This window comes from Ornithorhynchus anatinus, chromosome X1 (assembly GCF_004115215.2).
Source record: "Ornithorhynchus anatinus isolate Pmale09 chromosome X1, mOrnAna1.pri.v4, whole genome shotgun sequence".
Classification (NCBI taxonomy): Eukaryota; Metazoa; Chordata; class Mammalia; order Monotremata; family Ornithorhynchidae; genus Ornithorhynchus; species Ornithorhynchus anatinus.
In genome coordinates this window covers 65,924,676-65,943,522 of record NC_041749.1, presented here as the reverse complement: position 1 = coordinate 65,943,522, position 18,847 = coordinate 65,924,676, and the positions used below count along the sequence as shown (strand labels likewise).

At 40.3% G+C, this 18,847-nt stretch overlaps 1 protein-coding gene across 17 annotated transcripts in view; it reads right to left on the bottom strand.

Moving 5' to 3' along the window:
• Window positions 1-18,847, bottom strand: part of CADPS (calcium dependent secretion activator) — a 495,043-nt gene that overhangs the window by 174,143 nt on the left and 302,053 nt on the right. For all 17 annotated transcript variants that reach the window (XM_029051421.2, XM_029051416.2, XM_029051412.2 and 14 more), the window contains 2 exons: window positions 17,480-17,619; window positions 2,135-2,201 (listed from right to left, as the gene is read on the bottom strand). In XM_029051421.2, coding sequence (XP_028907254.1) covers window positions 2,135-2,201; window positions 17,480-17,619 — 207 coding nt within the window. The remainder of the gene's footprint in view (window positions 1-2,134; window positions 2,202-17,479; window positions 17,620-18,847) is intronic.

The window sequence follows — 18,847 nt, the reverse complement described above, 5'->3', positions numbered from 1 at the left end:
GTTTACATATGCTAAATATTGTACTAGGCACCTAGGGTAGGTGCAAGCTGATCAGGTATGTGGGGTGGGGGGATCACTGTGACAGACTAAAGGGGCAGAGAACAATGGGAACTCCCAGGCTCATTGAAAAAACACCATCAGAAACCTGTGAGTGTCTTGCTTGGCATCCCAAGCTTCGAGGCAATCAGGAAATGTTATTTTTAATGACTTGCTCTCACTGTGGCAAAAAATGTAATACTTAATGAAACTGTAACATATCTTCTCTTTGCTTATCTGAAATCCTGCTAATTCTGTTCCTCTTGCTTGTGTGTGTATGGATGAGTGGAAAATGCATGGTTCTGTCTTGAGATGATAAGGGAAAGGGTGCAGGGTGGCCTGTTTGTGGGGAATATATACAATTCATTGAGTGGTTCATTGAGAGGTGTGTGATGGGGGACCTGAAAATGCAAGAGTACAGTTTCCTAAAATAGGCTTTGAACTCCTACCATAAAGCACTCTGGGACAAAGATTTTGCAAGCTAGAATACATTCCTGATTTAAATGTATTTACATCTTTCCCTCATCCAATCACAAAAAATATAAAAATATGATAGAATTGAAACACTCAAACGTTTCAAAGGATATTTTATCCCTGAGATAAAGGGATTTTTTAAAAATTCCCTTTTGTAAGTAGTTGCACCTCCCTGAATTCCTATATTTCTGCAAAGTGTACAAGGAATTTTTAATCTACACCTCTTAACTCCATTATGATTTTAATCTGTGGCTTTTCAGTTCAAGAACATAGGCCACCTTCCCAGGGAATCAGAATTTACTGATCATTGGATGAATGACAGTGGATGAAACTTTTAAATCTTTCCTTTCTAAGAAAGTTTAGTACATTTAGTGGCTGCGATTAGGGTTTGTGTACTAAAGGTGATTACAGAGTTTGTGTTGATTTTTATTCTGCTTCCTTAGCCTATGACTCAAACCTTCTGGAGAGGGCTCAGCAAAATGGCATCACTTGACAGACAGCCAAACTTCCACTTATTCTGCAACCCTCAAAAACCCACTGTCATTTTCCCTTTTTGTAAAGTCACCATCGATGCTCTTTGGCTTTCTACTGACTAATAGAGCTCTCAGAGGCTTTGGGTCACTCTCCTTTCCTCCTGGGAAATCAGAATGAAGAGGGCAGGGTCTGACATGTACTACTGCCAGCAAGGTACAGCCACTGCCAGTAGTCTACGAAAAAGTAAAAGAGCAGAGACTTCCCCTTTCAAGAGGTAGAGCCGTGGCCAAAAGGTGTCAAAATTCCCTTCTGACTTATTCCAGAATGAATATGTGCCCTGCAAAAGACTGAAAATAGATAGCTGAAAAAGGCTTCTTTTCTTGAACACTTCTTGTGAATCATTAGGGTTTATAAATAACCCCGGCTGCGCAGCAACTGTACATCTCAGAATAGGCTGAACAATTCCATATGATAATAAAGAAAAGTTCTCAGGAAATCTATCATGGCCTGAAATGCTGCTATTTTTGCTGTGCCTAGTAAGCTCATGTCAGACCAAAGGTTGATTTCTAACTTATGCTTCTGGTTATCTCTATTTTTTCCATCATATTTGAAACATCGGGTCCTGGGACCTCCCTATCCCCCCTCCCTTTTGTCACCATCCTTCTGAACAGCAGTTATCTAAAGAAGCTTTTGTTCTGGGTAGCCAGTTGGAGGCTAACAGTGCCTCCCACCTACACAAAGCAGCACTGTATACATTTAAAGGGATTGCTGCTTGCAAGGAAAGCCCCTTTAAATGCAGCTGCTGACAGAGCAATGGGTAAAACGGGGGATACTGAGGACTTAGACTTGGCATTGTTAGAACTCCCTGGGAATCTCCACCAAAGCACCCCTTAGTCCAATATCCCAGTAGAAGGCGAAAAGTTCCAATGCTGCAGCTTTCAATATCTCATAACTGGACAATCCAATATGGAAACATGATTAAGCAGTACCATTCTTAGCCATCCAAGCTGCATTCATTATCTTTTAGTTTTCTGACACTTTATATGCTCAAAACATATAGAAAACCATTAACAAAATGAGATGATAATCTTCTGACCAAACTGTAAGTCAATGGCTGGTTTTTGCTATTGATATTGAGTTGAAATGTTACCTGGACCAATACAAAGAATCTTTTCTTCCATCTCTTCCAAACATTTTTACCAATGGCCCATAAGTATCTAAGAAAAAACAGACCAGAATTCTACTAAGTCTCCAGGAACTCCTTTGGTTATTATGCATTTTAATGTGATACTCTATATGAATAAGCAAGGAAATAAATATGGATCTGAGCAAAATGCAGGTTCTGAAATTATGCAGCAGGTGCAACTCCATAATTCCCACAAAATAAAGGCTTTGCCAATAGCAACATGAAACAGTACTTTAAATCCAACTACTTCCAGGAATCATTTATGATAATGGCCTGTTAAGCGATCAATTTATAAATGTGCTATAACTCTCTTGGGTAGGAAAACTGCTCAAAGGTGTTGCACAAGAAAAAAATTGTGTTAAAATTCACCAATTGCACTCATTTAATTACTTGTCAAGTCTCAGTCAGAAAAATCACTCACTCTTCCTTCCAAGATATTCCTAACCAATTTGGATATTTCTAGTTGCTAAAAAGCACCTTCAGATTTGGTAGCTTATCACCACTCATATGAAAAGTGATTCATTTACATGGAAGAAGAAAAAAAAGCATTATGGTGAGATTTTTTTATCTTGGCTTCTGCATTGAAAGTACATTAATATAGCATCAGAAACAATTCCTTAACAAAATGTGATTTTTTAAAAAAGAGAAAATACACTGGAAAGTATCTTTAAAACAGATCATCTGTCACAAACAGCAATATAGTTTAGAAGATGAGCAGAGTGTTGAGACTGATTCAGTGAATTGTTCCTTTGTACTCCCAAATAAATAACATATGAACCAGCAAAGACAATAGGAAGAATTAGTAGGTTAATAGCATTGTGAATCATAAACCCCAAAATTGGTTTCAATAGTAGCCCTAATGATCAGTGATCTAGCACTGTTTTCCTTGCTGAGCTATTTCTGAGGACTATATCCATCAATCAATGTACTTATTGAGCACTTACTGTGTGCAGAGCACTGCACTAAGTGCTGGGGAGAGTACAATATAGCAGAATTGGCAGATATGTTCCGTTCCCACAGTGAGTTTACAGACTAGAGGGGGAGACAGACATTAATATAAAAAAATAAATGGGACTATATGGGAGACGGGTATTAGCCAACACTCAAACTGTAGGTTTTGGTATCTGTCGCTACTTCTCCTCTAGTTTTAGAGCTACATGAACGGCTGGCTGGAATGTTCCCCACCCTTATTCAAGTCTGCCAGACTATAGCTATCCCCATCTTTAAAATCCTCTGGAAATCCACCTCCTCCAGAGGCATTCACCTATCTTTCTAGGGTGTATCCTGAGCACTTAGGTTTATCCACACTGGCATTTGTGCATGTTTAAGACTTAGATTCATTATCTTACATTTATTTATTCATTTTTCTAAACATTTGTTATCAACAACCACTTCATTTTATGTCTGTCAGTTTCACATGTTAGGCTGCAAATTCCTTGAGGACGGGGACGATGTCTTTCTCAACTGGACTCTTCCAAACCTTGGTAGGGTGCTCTGCACAAAGTAGGTGCTCAATAAATACAATCGATCGGTTGCTTGCTTGTATCATTTTCCTGTGTCCAAGACTATTCTCTGGTGTATCTTTCTTGCCATATTGTCGCTGACAAATGAGCAAATGCACAGCAAAAGGAACTGGGAGCACTTGACAAGCAGAAAGGCCTAGTGGCAAGAGCACTGGCTTGAGAGTCAGAGGACGTGGGTTCTAATCCCCGCTCCTCTACTGTTCTACTGCTGTGTGACCTTGGGCAAGTCACTTCACTTCTCTGTGTCTCAGCTACCTCATGTGTGAAATGGGAATTAAGACTGTGAGCCCCACGTGGGACAGGGACTGTGTCTAACCTGATTACCTCGTATTTACCCCAGCACTTCAAAGACTGCATAGCACATAGTAAGCATTTAACAAATATCATAATTATTATTACAGTGTTTCAGGAGTTCAGGCATGTTGCCAGTACAGGCATAGTGCCTACAAAATACCTGGATTATGGAGGGGTGAAGGAAGACAGTATGGGTAGATCTCTGAGCAGTGGAAGAGAAGAGTGGACTCTGGCCACTGACCAAAACAAGTGAACCAGGGCAAGTGCTCTGGTATTCTATACATGATTGGGGCTGCCAATGCCCAAGGAAGGATGTAGGTATAAAGTAAAATAACCTACCTTCGAGATATAAAAAAAATACAAGCAGATTCTTGGTCATTTCCCTGGTTGAGTTACCACACACAAATCAGGTGAAATTGGTGACATATCACTAATATCACATATCAGGTGAAATACATAAAGGAGTGATATATTTGCTAAGGGTTCTTTTATAAAGCCTTAACAGAATCATTGACCTAAGATAACAGCTTTTAGCAGGTGAGTGGAAAACAGTGCTGATCTACCAGCTGTTATATTGTACTCTCCCAAGCACTTAGTCCAGTGTGCTGCACACAGTAAGTACTCAATAAATATGATTGATTGATTAAGTTTCTAATATAACCACTACTAGGAAATAGTGGTCTGGTCAAACTCTTATTTTCATTTGCAAGGCTGAAAAAGTGGTTTCTAATCTGATATTAGAGTGTTCAGTCTAAGAGTCACCCATAGGATACACTGGCCCCCTTGATTTAATTTTCTAACTTGTTGGTCTACCACTGTTTTACATAAAGGAATATTTTAATGGCATTCAGTTCCACACTGTCAATTTGACAATTGAGAATTTGACAAATTGACACTGTCAATTTGTTAAATGTATCCACCTTCTCCAGGTTTCCAGGAGAAGGTGGATACATTTACCTCAGTTTCATCAGATTTATCATTCATGTATAGTGCCAGGCTGACAAGGAAGTGGTTCAAAATCAGCTGTATATGTGACTTCAAGACATGTACATTAACTTCTTAATGTCGGTCCCTAGGATTTTGGATGATGCACATAGCTTGTTGAGTTGAAAAGTTCCCAGAAGGTAGGGAGTGTATTTTGTGAAATGTACAAGTTGTGAACTTCACTAATGGTCACACTATCCAAAGGAAACTCATCTCCTGTCCCCTGAATAGGATTTGGGACTAAAAATGAAACTCCAAAAATATTTCCAGTCTCTTTGAACTACTGTACTTCCTTCTGCCTATGTCTATGCCCTCCTCAACATTTGATTACAATGTTTCGGCAGTTCAGGCATATTACCAGTACAAGACATGATGCAATCGGGTTATGCCCTTGAAAATTTGGTGGTATTGTGTGATACACTTTCCCATAGATTTATATATTATAAATTGGGATCTATACCAGAACTTCTGGGGAAAAAATGTGAAATTCCTTCACATACTATATATCTTGTAACAATAATGTTTAAGCTTTATTAAAGTCATTTAAAATATAAAAGAACAAAAGTAAACATTACTGATTAATAAATAATAAATAATACATTGACATTAAATGATTATGAGCATTTTCAGGAATCTAGAGTAGTAGAAACTTGTTCTGCTGATTGTGGTAGTGATTTTTCAACTTTAGTGAAAAATTTGTCCAATTTAGTTTGAACGGCACTCTTCTTCTTTTCTTTTTAAAGCACCTTGTAGCAGGCTAAATCCTTCTGAACAACTCTGAACTCTTCTTTCCATTAAGGTTTTCTACTTCAATCATATTTCTAGTTGCTCTCTTGCAAAAGGATGAAAAACCTCTAAACCCTCAGATTTTAACTTGTGGTGGAGAAACTGTAACAACCACATCTTTTTCGACATCTTGCAATGATGGATGCATGGATTGTTGAAGTCTGACAAGAACTGCACTGGATGAAGATTCCTCTTAATGAGATGCAATGAACTCATTGACAACTGCATCATCCATTTCTAATTTCTAGATAAAGTTGTCCCCCGAGCTCAACAGCTTCTTGGGATATCTGTTTAGGGGTGTCTTCAGCACCTGAAAATCTGACACAAACGGTGGGCAGAGTTTCTTCCATGATCCATTCTTTGTTGACTGCTTAATCTCAGTCCAGCGGGGAGGTGCCGGGGGTGGGGGGGAGAATTTACTTACCTATAGTACTCAGCAGGAACATCAGCCTGGTCAGCTATATACCTGGGGTAAGACATCAAACGATACAGGTTGCATCCCAGGAATGGTTATGCCATTGGATGGTTGTAATCCTGGGTAACATATCAAACAAAACAGGTTGGATCCCCAGGGTGGGTTATTATATTGTGGGAAGGTTATATCCTGGGGATGTTTGAATTACACTCCCTGTTTCCTGCTGGTCACCATATATTCTCACACCAGTACCCAGGTATCTTCTTGCATCCTCCAGGTTAGCCACATAGAATAAATTGAACAGACTAGATCCACCACACAGTCCTTTTGGTAATAAGGAATGGTAATACCGGCTCTGCCACTTGTCTGCTGTGTAACTTTGGGAAAATCACTTCACTTCTCTGTGCCTCAGTTACCTCATCCGTAAAATGGGGATTGAGATTGTGAGGCCCCATGTTGGACAGGAACTGTGTCCAACACAATTTGCTTGCATCCACCCCAGAGCTTAGTACAGTGCCTGGCACATAGTAAACCTTTAATAAATACTATAATAATTATTATTGTACATGGGATTTGATATGCACTTTAATTTTGTATTTTTTAAATGATAGAACTTGACATCTCAATACAGATGAAATTATTGCAGATATGAACTGAAAATGGAGGGATTTCTGGATTAGCAAGAAAAACAGGAGCTCCTGAACAGAAGAAAAATATTTTGAGCATTTCCACTAGTGTTTTTCCTTATGTATGTTTTCTCATAATTAAATACTTATTTACTAACAGGTGCTTGCAGATGGCAATTACACAAAAAGACTTCCTCATTCCTTCACTTCCCCAGCTCCCTTCTTTTCTCTCATTCATATTCTCATCCTTCTCAGCCATCTCTCAAGAGAATAACTCCCACCAGCTTTCAAAATCTTCACACTTTCCTATAGAAAGGTTTGTACTGCGGTATTATTCCTAGAAAGAGGCTATCTTAAATCTCAATCTCTTATGCTTCAGTGCCTCAACCATGCTCAGTATTCCGTGTAAAGTACTCTTGTCTGAAAGTCAATTGAGAAATTAGTTCCAGACCTTGGGAAGTAGAAATCACCAACCAAGCTACAAGTTGGGGTCAGTTTGCAGTCACTTCCTAAGCATTGAGTAGCAAAACAAAAGTTGTCTGGAAGCCAGATGAGATTTTTCCTATTCATAGACTCTTCCCAGGTGTTGCTAGTACTAAGGAGCAGAGCTCATCCTGCCCCAGGATTATTTGCAGGGTTGCAAATGAACCTGAACCCAAGGAATAAAGTGTTTTTTCAAGCACTGTGCTCAATGAATACTACTGATTGATGGATTGATTTTCCCAGAGTGAATTTATCCTTCTGGATGAAAAGGAAACTTGGTTTTGTTTCTATGGAACATTAAGAATCTAAAACAAGAGAGTAAAGTTCCAAGGAAATTTTAAATACTAAAGCAAGCTGTTGCTATTTCATTAGTAGCAATACTGCATGGTTGAATTACATGGTTTGAAAGGAGTTATATAAGCAAAATACCTCATTATTATTATTATTGTTATTTTCAAAGAGTGATTGATGGAGGAAAGCAGTATGCTCCATTCTAATGTTGTCTCATTTTTTTTTTCTTGTATACCAACAAAAACTTGTTCTCCAACTGGCCAACTCACATAATAGATTTGCTAATGTAAGTACCAGACTTACACAAGCTTGGGGATAGGAAAGGCTTTTAAAGAGCCCTTCTTTGTATCTCTAATATTATTAATATTACTCTATCATATTGTACTCTCCCAAGTGCTTAATACAGTCCTCTGCATATAGTACGCACTCACTAAATACCACTGATTGATTGAATATTATACCATACTGTACTACAGCTCATCCAGAAAATTCTGGGCAGAGCCTCACTGGAGCAGCAGACTGAACATAAAGTGAAATACACACTGCCATCTACGTATCAGTAACATTTTTGTAACAATTTTAATAATGCTTGCCTAAGTGGCAATATGGAATTGGAAAGTGAAACCACTGAAAAAAAGGAGACTCATGGGACATCGATTGGAGAAATTGTTGAACTTCTAGTTAAAAAAGAAAGAAGGTGGGTTCTGAGTAATAAATTATAGCTCACTGCTTAATTTGACCTGATTCAATACACCATAAATGTTCAAGTCTTGCCTTTTGATCAGGAGCAAATGCTTAGTGTGCTTGATATTTTCTAATGATAAAAGCAATTGTTTGGCTTCTGTGGGTGGAAGGTTATCACCATTGTTAGCCGGCCGTTATGAGAGTTCTGACTGTCGGATTGATAATCTTTCTCTTAGCTCAGGTCAATGTTGCATGGCATCAAGAGGTGGTGATACACCTCTGTAGCCAAATTAACGAGCAGCAGAGTAACAAGTACATGTCTGCTGAATAGGCTCTTCGGAGAACACTGCACCTCCTTCAGGCCCAAGTTTCATTTTGTCCACATCAAGGTAGCACAGAAAATAGCATCTTCAACCAGTCTGTTTTTGTGCATCTTTCACTTTCAGAAACATCCAATTCACACAGCCTGGTGAAATAGGAGCAGGATAAGCCTAGTTGAAAGAGCACAGGTCTGGGAATCAGAGGACCTGGGTTCTAATCCTGATCTACCATGTATCTGCTGTGTGATCTTAGGAAAGTCACTTAATTTTTCTGTGCCTCAGTAACCTCATCTGTAAAATGGAAATTCAATACCCGTTCTCCTTCCTACATAGATTGTGAGTCATGTGTGGGACAGGGACTGGGTCTGACCTGATTATCTTGTATCTTCTCCAGTGCTTAGAACAGTGCTTGACACGTAGTAAGCATTTAACCAACATCACAATTATTTTAATTATAGGCAGTTATAGAGGTGAAAAACTATCACTGCTACCATGTTAATCCAAGCACTTATCCTATCCCACTTTGATTACTGCATTAGGAGCCTTGCTGACCTCCCTCTCTCCTGTCTCTCTCCATTTCAGTCCATACTTTCCTTTGCTGCCTGGAACATTTTTCTGGATCATTTGCCTGGATCAGAAGCAGCATGACTTAGTGGAAAGAGTATGGGCTTCGGAGTCAGAGGTCGTGAGTTTTATTCCCGGCTCCACCACTTGTCTGCTGTGTGACCTTGGGCAAGTCACCTAACTTCTCTGGGCCTCAGTTCCCTCATCTGTAAAATGGGGATTAAGACTCTGAGTCCCACGTGGGACAACCTGATTACCTTGTATCTACCCCAGCACTTAGTGCTTGGCCCATAGTATGCACTTAACAAATACCATTATTATTATTTTCTACAAAACTATTCAGTCTATGTTTCTCCACTACTCAGGAATCTCCAGTGGTTGTCCATCAACTTCCACATCAAACAAAAACTCCTTACCATAGACTTTAAAGTACTCAATCACGTTGCCCTCTCCTACTTTATTTCCATGCCTTTCTACTATGACCCAGCCCTTCCACTTTGCTCCTCTAATGCCAACCTACTCACAGTGCCTCGATCTTGTCTATCTCGTTGCTGATCCCTTACCTATATCCTGCCTCTGGCCTGGAATGCCTTCCCTTTTCATATCTGACAAATGATCACTTTCTCCACCTTCAAAGCCTTATCCAAAGCACTACTCCAAGAGGCCTTCCCTGATTAAGCCCTCATTTCCTCTTCTCCCACTCCCTTCTGCATCACCCTTGTACACTTTAGTCATCTCAGTCCCACAGCACCTATGCACATATTTGTAATTGATTTATTTGTATTAATGTCTGTCTTCCCCTCTTAAAGTGTAAGCTCCTCTCCCTTACACCTCTTACACCTCTTACACCTATTACACCTCTCCCTTCCCATCCCCACAGCACTGTACTCGTCCGCTCAACTGTATATATTTCCATTACCCTATTTATTTTGTTAATGAATTGTACATCGCCTTGATTCTATTTAGTTGCCATTGTTTTTACGAGATGTTCTTCCCCTTGACGCTGTTTAGTGCCACTGTTCTTGTCTGTCCGTCTCCCCCGATTAGACTGTAAGCCCGTCAAACGGCAGGGACTGTCTCTATCTGTTGCCGACTTGTTCATCCCAAGCGCTTAGTACAGTGCTCTGCACATAGTAAGCGCTCAATAAATACTATTGAATGAATGAATGAAGCTCCTTGTAGACAGGAAACATGTCTAACAACTCTGTTGCAATGTAATCTACCGCGTGCTTAGTACAGTGCTCCGCACACAATAGGTGCTCAATAAATACAATAGATTGAAGGTTTCTGCATAGCTCACTGTTAAATAGTAAGTCCTCTGATGGCAGGGATCAGGTCTACTAACTCTATTACACTTTCCCAAGCTATTAGTACAGTGCCCTGCACACAGCAAGCAGTCAATAAGTACTACTTACTGATTGATTGAGAGGGGCCCCAAGACTTCTAGGCTACACAAATCGGGGGTGACCTTGGACTGATTCAGTTCCCTCAGCCTCCCCTTTCCAAACCACCCTTACACCCAGGCTGCTCCAAAACCAAAGCATGACAGGTGAATGTGCTGGCATGATGCCGGCTCCCATCTCTTATGTCTGTAAAGCCCCTCAGAGTCTTAGTCCTTTAGGAAGACAAGCCAACACAACCTTTTGTTCTTTACTTCCTCCTCTGGTGAGTGGTATTTGGAATTGGAATTGGTATTGGAATGTGTTACCACAAGTAGAAAAATATTAGTAGATTCATGAGGGGATTGGATACACCTTGGGTCAGTGGTTTACTATCAGTTCCTTGTGGGGAATGATGAACATGTAGATCTCATTTATGACCAGAATAATGTAAGCTCCTTGTGGGGAGGAATGTAGAACTTCTTAGACAATGCACTGCACCAAGTGGGTACTCAATAACTGCCGCTGCTGCTACTACCAACACCACTACCACTACTTCTACACTTCTACTATTACTATTCCCTAGCTCTCCTGCCTTTCTAGGTTCTATAGTACCAGAGAAGACAGGAGATGCCTGGATCCCATGTAGGATTCTGTGATGGGCTTAAGTCATGGGATGGGAGTTGGAATTCCTTAGGAGCTAAATCCACAGCTTGTGGCCACATCATCCATTCCATTTTCTATCACCCTTTTCCAAAAGGTGAACCCTCTGGCATCCAGATAGTGTGGGCAAGAAGCATCCAAACCTTATTATAGTACCACCTACTCACATGTTATTTACTTGACAATCTCATGCCCTACCTGCCTTCTCATTATATAAGTGTAGAAATCATCATCATCAATGATATTTATTGAACATTTATGTGTGCAGAGTACTTTACTAAGCATGTGGAAGAGTTCAATATGACAGAGTTGGTAGACATGTTCCCTGCCCACAGTGAGCATAGAGTCTAAAGGAGAAGACAGACATTAAGAAATTAGACTGTGAGCCTCATGTAGGACAGGAACTGTATCCAACCTGATTGACTTGTTCTACGCCCAATGCTTAGAACACTGCTTGGCGCATAGTAAGTGCTTCATAAGTACCATAAACAATGCTCTTACTTCCATGCTTGGGCTGATATGGTGTATATGTCAATCAGTGATATTGAGTAATTACTGTGTGCAAAGCACTGTATTAAGCACTTGGGAAAGTATGATACAATTAAATTGGTATAAATAATCCCAGCCCAAAAGGAGTTTATGAATTGCATTTACTCTCCCCTCTACTTAACATCTGGTCCTCAAACCTCTTCTGGTCAGAATATCCCATTTCAGCAGGAAAGGAGAAAAATAAGATTTGCTTCTGAGTAATTTTCTTCTTCCAGGTTCCAGAGATCTTTTCTGACTTTCTTCGCATGGTATTTCCATGAGGTTTCTTCCAAGCAAGCCACCTTTCCTCACATCTTCATCGAGAATGTCTCTGGTTTACTGTGTACTGATTATCAACTGCCAATCTTAAATGTTTCCTGTATTGAATGCTGTGGTAAATACAAGATGATCAAGAAAGTATGGTTCCCATCTCCTGAAGGAATCACAATTTAAGCAGGGGAGGATAGAAACATAGAACAATGAAAATAAGTAAAAAACAACTCTAATTACAAAAAGAAGAGCAAAAGAAAGATTAAACAATCCAAACTGAACACATTACAATAAGTAGCTGAAACCGTGCTTGGAGAAAGCCAGGCCTTGAGGCCAACAATCCCTTGCTCAACCTCGGTGTCCTCACTGTGGGTGGGGCTTCACCTTTTCGGTGATAGGCGGAAGAAGAGAGGCTGATCTGGGCAGTGAATGACTCTGGTCAGCTCTGGGGGCCTAGTACGGTGCTTTGCACACAATCCCTGGCCACTTACTTACTTATCCTCACTCCTCTCCCAGCCTGAACACCCTTCTCCTCTAATACCAATCTATTCATTCACTGTCTCTCACTCTTGCCTGCCAACCACCAACCATTTGCTGACATCCTCCCCCTCCTGCCAGGAACTCCCTCTCCCTACAGAGACCACCACTCTCCTTATCTTCAAAGCCCAACTGAAATCATATCTCCTCCAGGAAGCCAGTAGGAGGGAGAATGGAATATTGAATTCCCATTTCACAGAAGAGGAAACTAAGGCACAGAGGAATTGAGTGACTTCCTCAAGGTCACACAGAGTAGGCAACTGGCACAAACAGGTCCTCTGACTCCCAGGCCCACACTGTTTTCACTAGGCCATACTACTCCTTAACTGATTAACTGATTGATCAATTGCTGAAGCAGGTGGGATTTTAAGAGAGCTTTGAACGTGGAGACTGTGGTCTCTATGATTTGGGAAGGCAGGGCCAATCTGGGGGAACAGGCTGACAGAGGAGATGGAGGCTGGATAATTGAGAGTGAGGAACAACTAGAAGGCTGACTTGGGAAGAGCAAAGAGAGTGAGTTGAGAAATAATGGGTGAAGAGAATTGAAGCCAATTGTGAGAAGTGTCTGTTTGAGGTGGAGAGATGCCCAATGGAGGATTTTGAGGAGAGGTCAGAAGTGGGCTGAGTGACACTTCAAGAAAATGATTTGTGCAGCAGCATGTCATACAGATTGGAGAGAGAAGAGGCTGGGGGCAAGAAAACCAGCAATGAGGGTGATGCAATAGCTAGCCATGATATGACCAGAACCTCTACCAGGTTGGTAACAGTTTTGGTCAAGAAGAATGGGGGGATCTAGGAGGTGTTGTGTAGGAAGAACTGGCAGGATATTGCAGTAGGTTGAATGTGAGAATTGAAGGACAGCTAGAAGTTGGGGATGACAGTGAAGATGTGGGACTTCTGGGACAGGGAGGATGGTATTGTTATTGACTGAGGATTAGGTTTAGTGGAAAAGATAGGGGCTCTAATTTAAACATGTTAAGCTTGAGGTGCCAGTGGGAAATCCAAGTGGAGCTCTGTAGACAAGAGGATATGGGGTGTGCACTGCTCTCTTTTTGTGTGCAGGTGTGTTTTCTATATGTGCATTACTCTATATCTAGCTCTTTCTTTGCCTCCTTAACCTAAGTATCCAGTATCATCCTTCTTTGACAAATACAAAAAAAGTAAAAAACAAAAAAGGTTGGTGTAGGCTGTCAGTTAAAAGTGAAGATAAGGGGTGAGGGAAAACAGGGTAACTATTCATACAGGACCATGGCATCGCTATGGGTTGGAGACAACTCGACGGCATAAGATATTCATACAGGAGCAAATGGCAAACACATAGAGGTGAGGGTATAGGTGAATGGAGGGATTTTTTTTTTCTGAAGCATCAGATTTTTATGGGGGGCTGGTTCTTAAATCTGCTTTTCTGTTGGTTTCAGAGTTATACAGTAGTTGAGAGTTTAATATCAGTTTTGGACTTAAAAATTTGGAGTATTACAATTCTCCACGATAAGTCTAGTCATCTGTCTAGGCAATAGTCTAGGCAGCTGTCAAGACATTGGGTACAGCCAAGAGTAGTCACCAAGACTGGTTCAATACTAATGATTTAGACATTAAAGGCCTATATGCTGTGAAATCTCCATTGCATCAGTGGCACCTTGCAGAATCTCAGAATGCAGGCAGAAATGAGACTTTCAGAAGCCCATGTCACAACTGAAATTAGAGAACATATACAACAGGAGGTTGGATGTGAAAGTGGAAGTGATCCAGGGCTACGCAGACTGTCATAGGTGTATTTCTAAAGACATATTTCATGCTATCACTGTTCCTATTAAGAGTGAAGATGGCTTCAGTCTCATTGCAGACTAGCAGGGAATCTTGAAAAGATGGCAAGATCATCGCACATCAAGCACCAAGTTATGAGGCTCTGCAAAACATACACAATCTTCCAACATGGGAAGTCACCACTATTAGGGAGCTCACCAACAGCAGAGCCATGAAAAACATAAAAGCACCCAGACCTGATGGCATATGTACTGAGATACATAAATATGGAGGGGACACTATTCCCCAATGTATGGACCACTAAGCAAACACTAGTGAGTTTCAAAGATGCCGCCATCATCACCGTCTCCAAGAAAAAAGGTGAAAAATCATACTGTGGCACTTATCAAAGTATCTCATTACTCTATTGCTGACAAGATTAGTAAAAGATTAGCCTGAGTACTAATGGATTAGCTACTAAAGAATATAGTTGACTGAACACTCCTGGAATCACAATGCAGCTTCAAGCCATAGCATGGCACAGCTGATGTGATCTTTGCTATGTGGCAGATACACCAAAAATGCAAGGAACAGAACAAAGACTGCTACACTGTTTTCATAAAACTAATAATTGTGATATTTGTTGAGTGCTTATTATGTGGAAAACACTGTACTAAGGACTGTGGTAGATATGAGATAATTTGGTTGAACACAACCTCTGTCCCACATGGGGATAACAGTCTAAGTAGGAGGAGAAAAGGTACTTAATCCCCATTTAACAGATCAGGAAACTAAGGCACAGTGTCCAAGGTCACATAGCAGGCATGTGGCAGAGCGAGGATTAGAACCCTGGTCCTCTGATTCCCAGGCCCAAACTCTTTTCACTAGGCCATGCTGCTTCTCCACAGGTAGACCTTGATACCATCAATAGATCTCGGGTCTGGAAATTACTTAGCAAATTTGGCTGCCTTGAAAAGTTCAATGAGGTTCTGACTACTTCGTTAGGGAATGGTTGTCCAATCCATTCTCTCACTGCCAATGGAGTAAAGCAGCTATGTGAGATTGTAAAATTGTAATCTCCTTAAGGGCATGGATCATGTTTGCCAACTCTGTTGCATTGTACTCTCCTAAGCACTTAGTACAGTGCTCTGCACATAGAAATTGCTCAATAAATACTATTGATTAACTGATATATGCTTGTCCTGATCTTGTTCAATTTATTCTCCACAGCCATCCTGGAAGATGCAACAAGAGACTTGGATGCAGGTGTTAGACTAAGCTTCTGCACCTCTGGGAAACCCTTTTAACTCAAGAGTGTGAGCATCATCCAAAGAACTGCTGTATGCAGATGACTGCATCCTAGAGGCACACACCCAAAAAGACATCCAAATGATTATAAACCACTTCATCAAACTAGCCAAGCATCCAGATGGGCAATAAGTCTAAAAAAAACCAAGGTGATGTATCAGCCAGTATCAGGTATGTCATACCCACACCTAAAAATTGATATTGACAACACGGAGGTAAGCACTGTCACAGAATTCTGTTACTTAGGCAGCACACTGACCAATGATGAAACAGTTGACAAGGAAGCAAAACACCAAATCAAGCAAACCAGCCCATCCTTTCAAAGCTCTCAGTGTGGTGGTAGTATGGTATGAGGCTGCAGACCAAACTAAAGGACTGCAGAGCTGTGGTGCTGTCCAACTTTCTCTACTGTTGCGAGACCTGGACCACACATGAGCACCACATCCCACGTCTGATTCCTTGGGCAGTTCTATCAGTGTTATTTTCAGGCTGTCCTCAACATCAAATGGCTAGACAGAATCACAGATGATGAAGTTCTGGAACAAAGTTAGTCCTCTAGCATTGATGCTATGTTCACCTCCACCTAGCTATGCTATGTGGGGCACATGAGCAGAATGACTGACACAAGATACACCAAAAATTACTGTATGGAGGTCTAAAATTGGGAAGGTGAAAACAAGAAGAACAGAGGAAACATTTTCAGGACACAGTAGAGCAAACCCTCAGTCAATGCTGCATCCCTGCTGAAAAATAGGAGTCAATTATACAGAACAGAACAGCATGGTATACTGCTATCAAGAAAGGAACAGCTCTGTTTGAGCAAAATGCTTTGTAAGGAGCAAGTTACAAGAAGACAGAAGTGAAAACAGTTCCAGGAGCTGCAAAAATCAAACACGACAACACAGCCTAGGACAGTCATTTTTGTACAATGTGGCTGGCGTTGTGGGTTTCACATGGGCCTTTTCAGTCACAGAGGCTCTCTTTTGTGAATTTTGCCATTAGTACCATCTTCTTCTATTAAAAAGAACAACTATATATTAATGTTTGAAACCAGAATAGAAAGATCATGACTCACCCAAAGAAAATTGATCTTACCACTTGACTGTACACAGCACATCGAAAGGGCATAGACTATATGCATCTAAAAGCTTCCCACTGGAAATTCTGTAGTACTTTAAAATGGATCCAAATGTGAAGGCAACACTTTGCCATGAAGTAATAGTGTCAATCTAGGCGAAACTCCTTTGAGTCATCTTCATTGGTCTAAAATAATCTCTTTTACCTGATATTTTTCCTACAATTTCCCCCTCTTAAAACAATTTTTTGCTATCACATCAATATGTATCACCTACCACACACAGAAGAATGGCTTTGCCTATGTCTGTATTAGGCAAAATATACCAAGTGGCCACCCTCTTCCAGTATTGTTTATTGCAAAGAGGAGTAGTGAGCATTAAGAGCATTGTCTATGGTTAGTATTAGATCATGTGCACATACCCATCAGGTATATCTGCTAAAACTCACTATTTTGATAGGAATTATAGTCCAGTGTAGTAGTGTGGATTGTTCAAACAAGTTCATGAAGACACAATTATTAAGTTGTTTGGGAAATTCTACATATTGATCATTGTATGGAGAGAACACTAATGAACAGCAAAAGATTAGCTGACCTTTTGCTTCAAAGCAAAATAGGAACCAAATAACTGCAAGTCAAATGAACACTTGAAAATTATTTCAAAAATACATAAAATGATATTACACCCTGATGGACAAGCCTCGATTACTTACTTTCTTCTGAAGATCTGAATATCAATATTTCTCCACTCTTGTGATGCTGAAAAATGAACTGATGTACTATCTAGAACTATCAATCCTGGGAACTCAGAGGAAAAAAAAGACAATTTCACTTACCCAGAATGTTTCATATTTTGAGGTTTATCCATTCGGACTGCAAGTTTTATTTTCAGATCTTGATCAGGGCAGTTTTTAGAAACTGCCATTTTATGCCACTCTGACTGTTTGGGGCTATTGGGTGTGGGCCGGAGAACAACCTGCAAGTGAAGGAGCATAGTAATTTTAACCAGATGAAACTGTGTACCACAAAACCCCATAGGTGACCATCTCATCCTCTTCAATCAGTGTTTAAGATGAGAGAAGTGGTTCTTGATACAAAATTCACTCCCTCTACTTCACCCTTTCCACCAAACTCGACTTCCCTGCTACTCTGTCCTCACGGTAATCCAATTGGTCACAATCTATGTCCCAGATGGGACTCACAGTTTTAATCCCTGTTTTACAGATGAGGTTAACTGACAGAAGTTAAGTGATTTGCTCAAGGTCAAAGAGCAGATGAGTAATAGATCCATGTTTAGATCCATTTTGCCTAATACATACACAGGCAAACCACTCTTCTCTGTGTGGTAGATGACACATATTGATGTGGTAGGATAAAATTGTTTTAAGAGGGGGAAATTGTAGGAAAAATATCAGAGAAAAGAGATTACTTTAGACCAATGAAGATGACTCAAAGGAGTTTCACCTAGATTGACCCTCTTACGCCTTGTGGTCAGGGATCCTGTCAACTAACTCTGTTGCACTTTCCCAAGGGCTTAGTACAGTGCTCTGCACCTAGTAAGTGCTCAATAAATACCACTGATTGATCTGTTCTTGGTATTACACTTATTTGGAAACACATTCTTTTGGATGTCCTATTGTAAAGGTTTGAATTACACTTTAAATTCCAGAAAGTCAGATCATTTTATTGCAGTTCTAAAAGAAAGATTATTTAATGCTTTAATATAACTCAACAATTGTATTCTGTAACTTTAGGATGCTATACAATGATGAGAATGTACTCATTGCATATGCATTTCTCAGGTTCAGGGTTGACATCTCAGGATGAGAAAACAAGACTTCCTGATCAAGAACAGCTCAGAGAAGTGGGTTTGGGACATTCTGATTTCTGTACAGGTCTTCTCTCTTCTGAACGAAGGCTCCCAGGTATAGGCTTTATAATAATAATGAAAATAATAATTATGGTATTTGTAAGCATTTACTATGTGCCAAGCAATGTTCTAAGTGGTGGGGTAGATACAAGGTAATCAGGTTATCCCACTTGGGGCTCACAGTCTTCATCCCCATTTTACAGATGAGGTAGCTGTATCATTAAAAGAGGTATAGAATTGACTTGGAAAAATACAGTGTTCATTGCACTAGGGAGAGAGAGAGAGGTTGGTTTCACCATAAAGATTCAGACCAAACTGAAGATTTGTAAAGCAA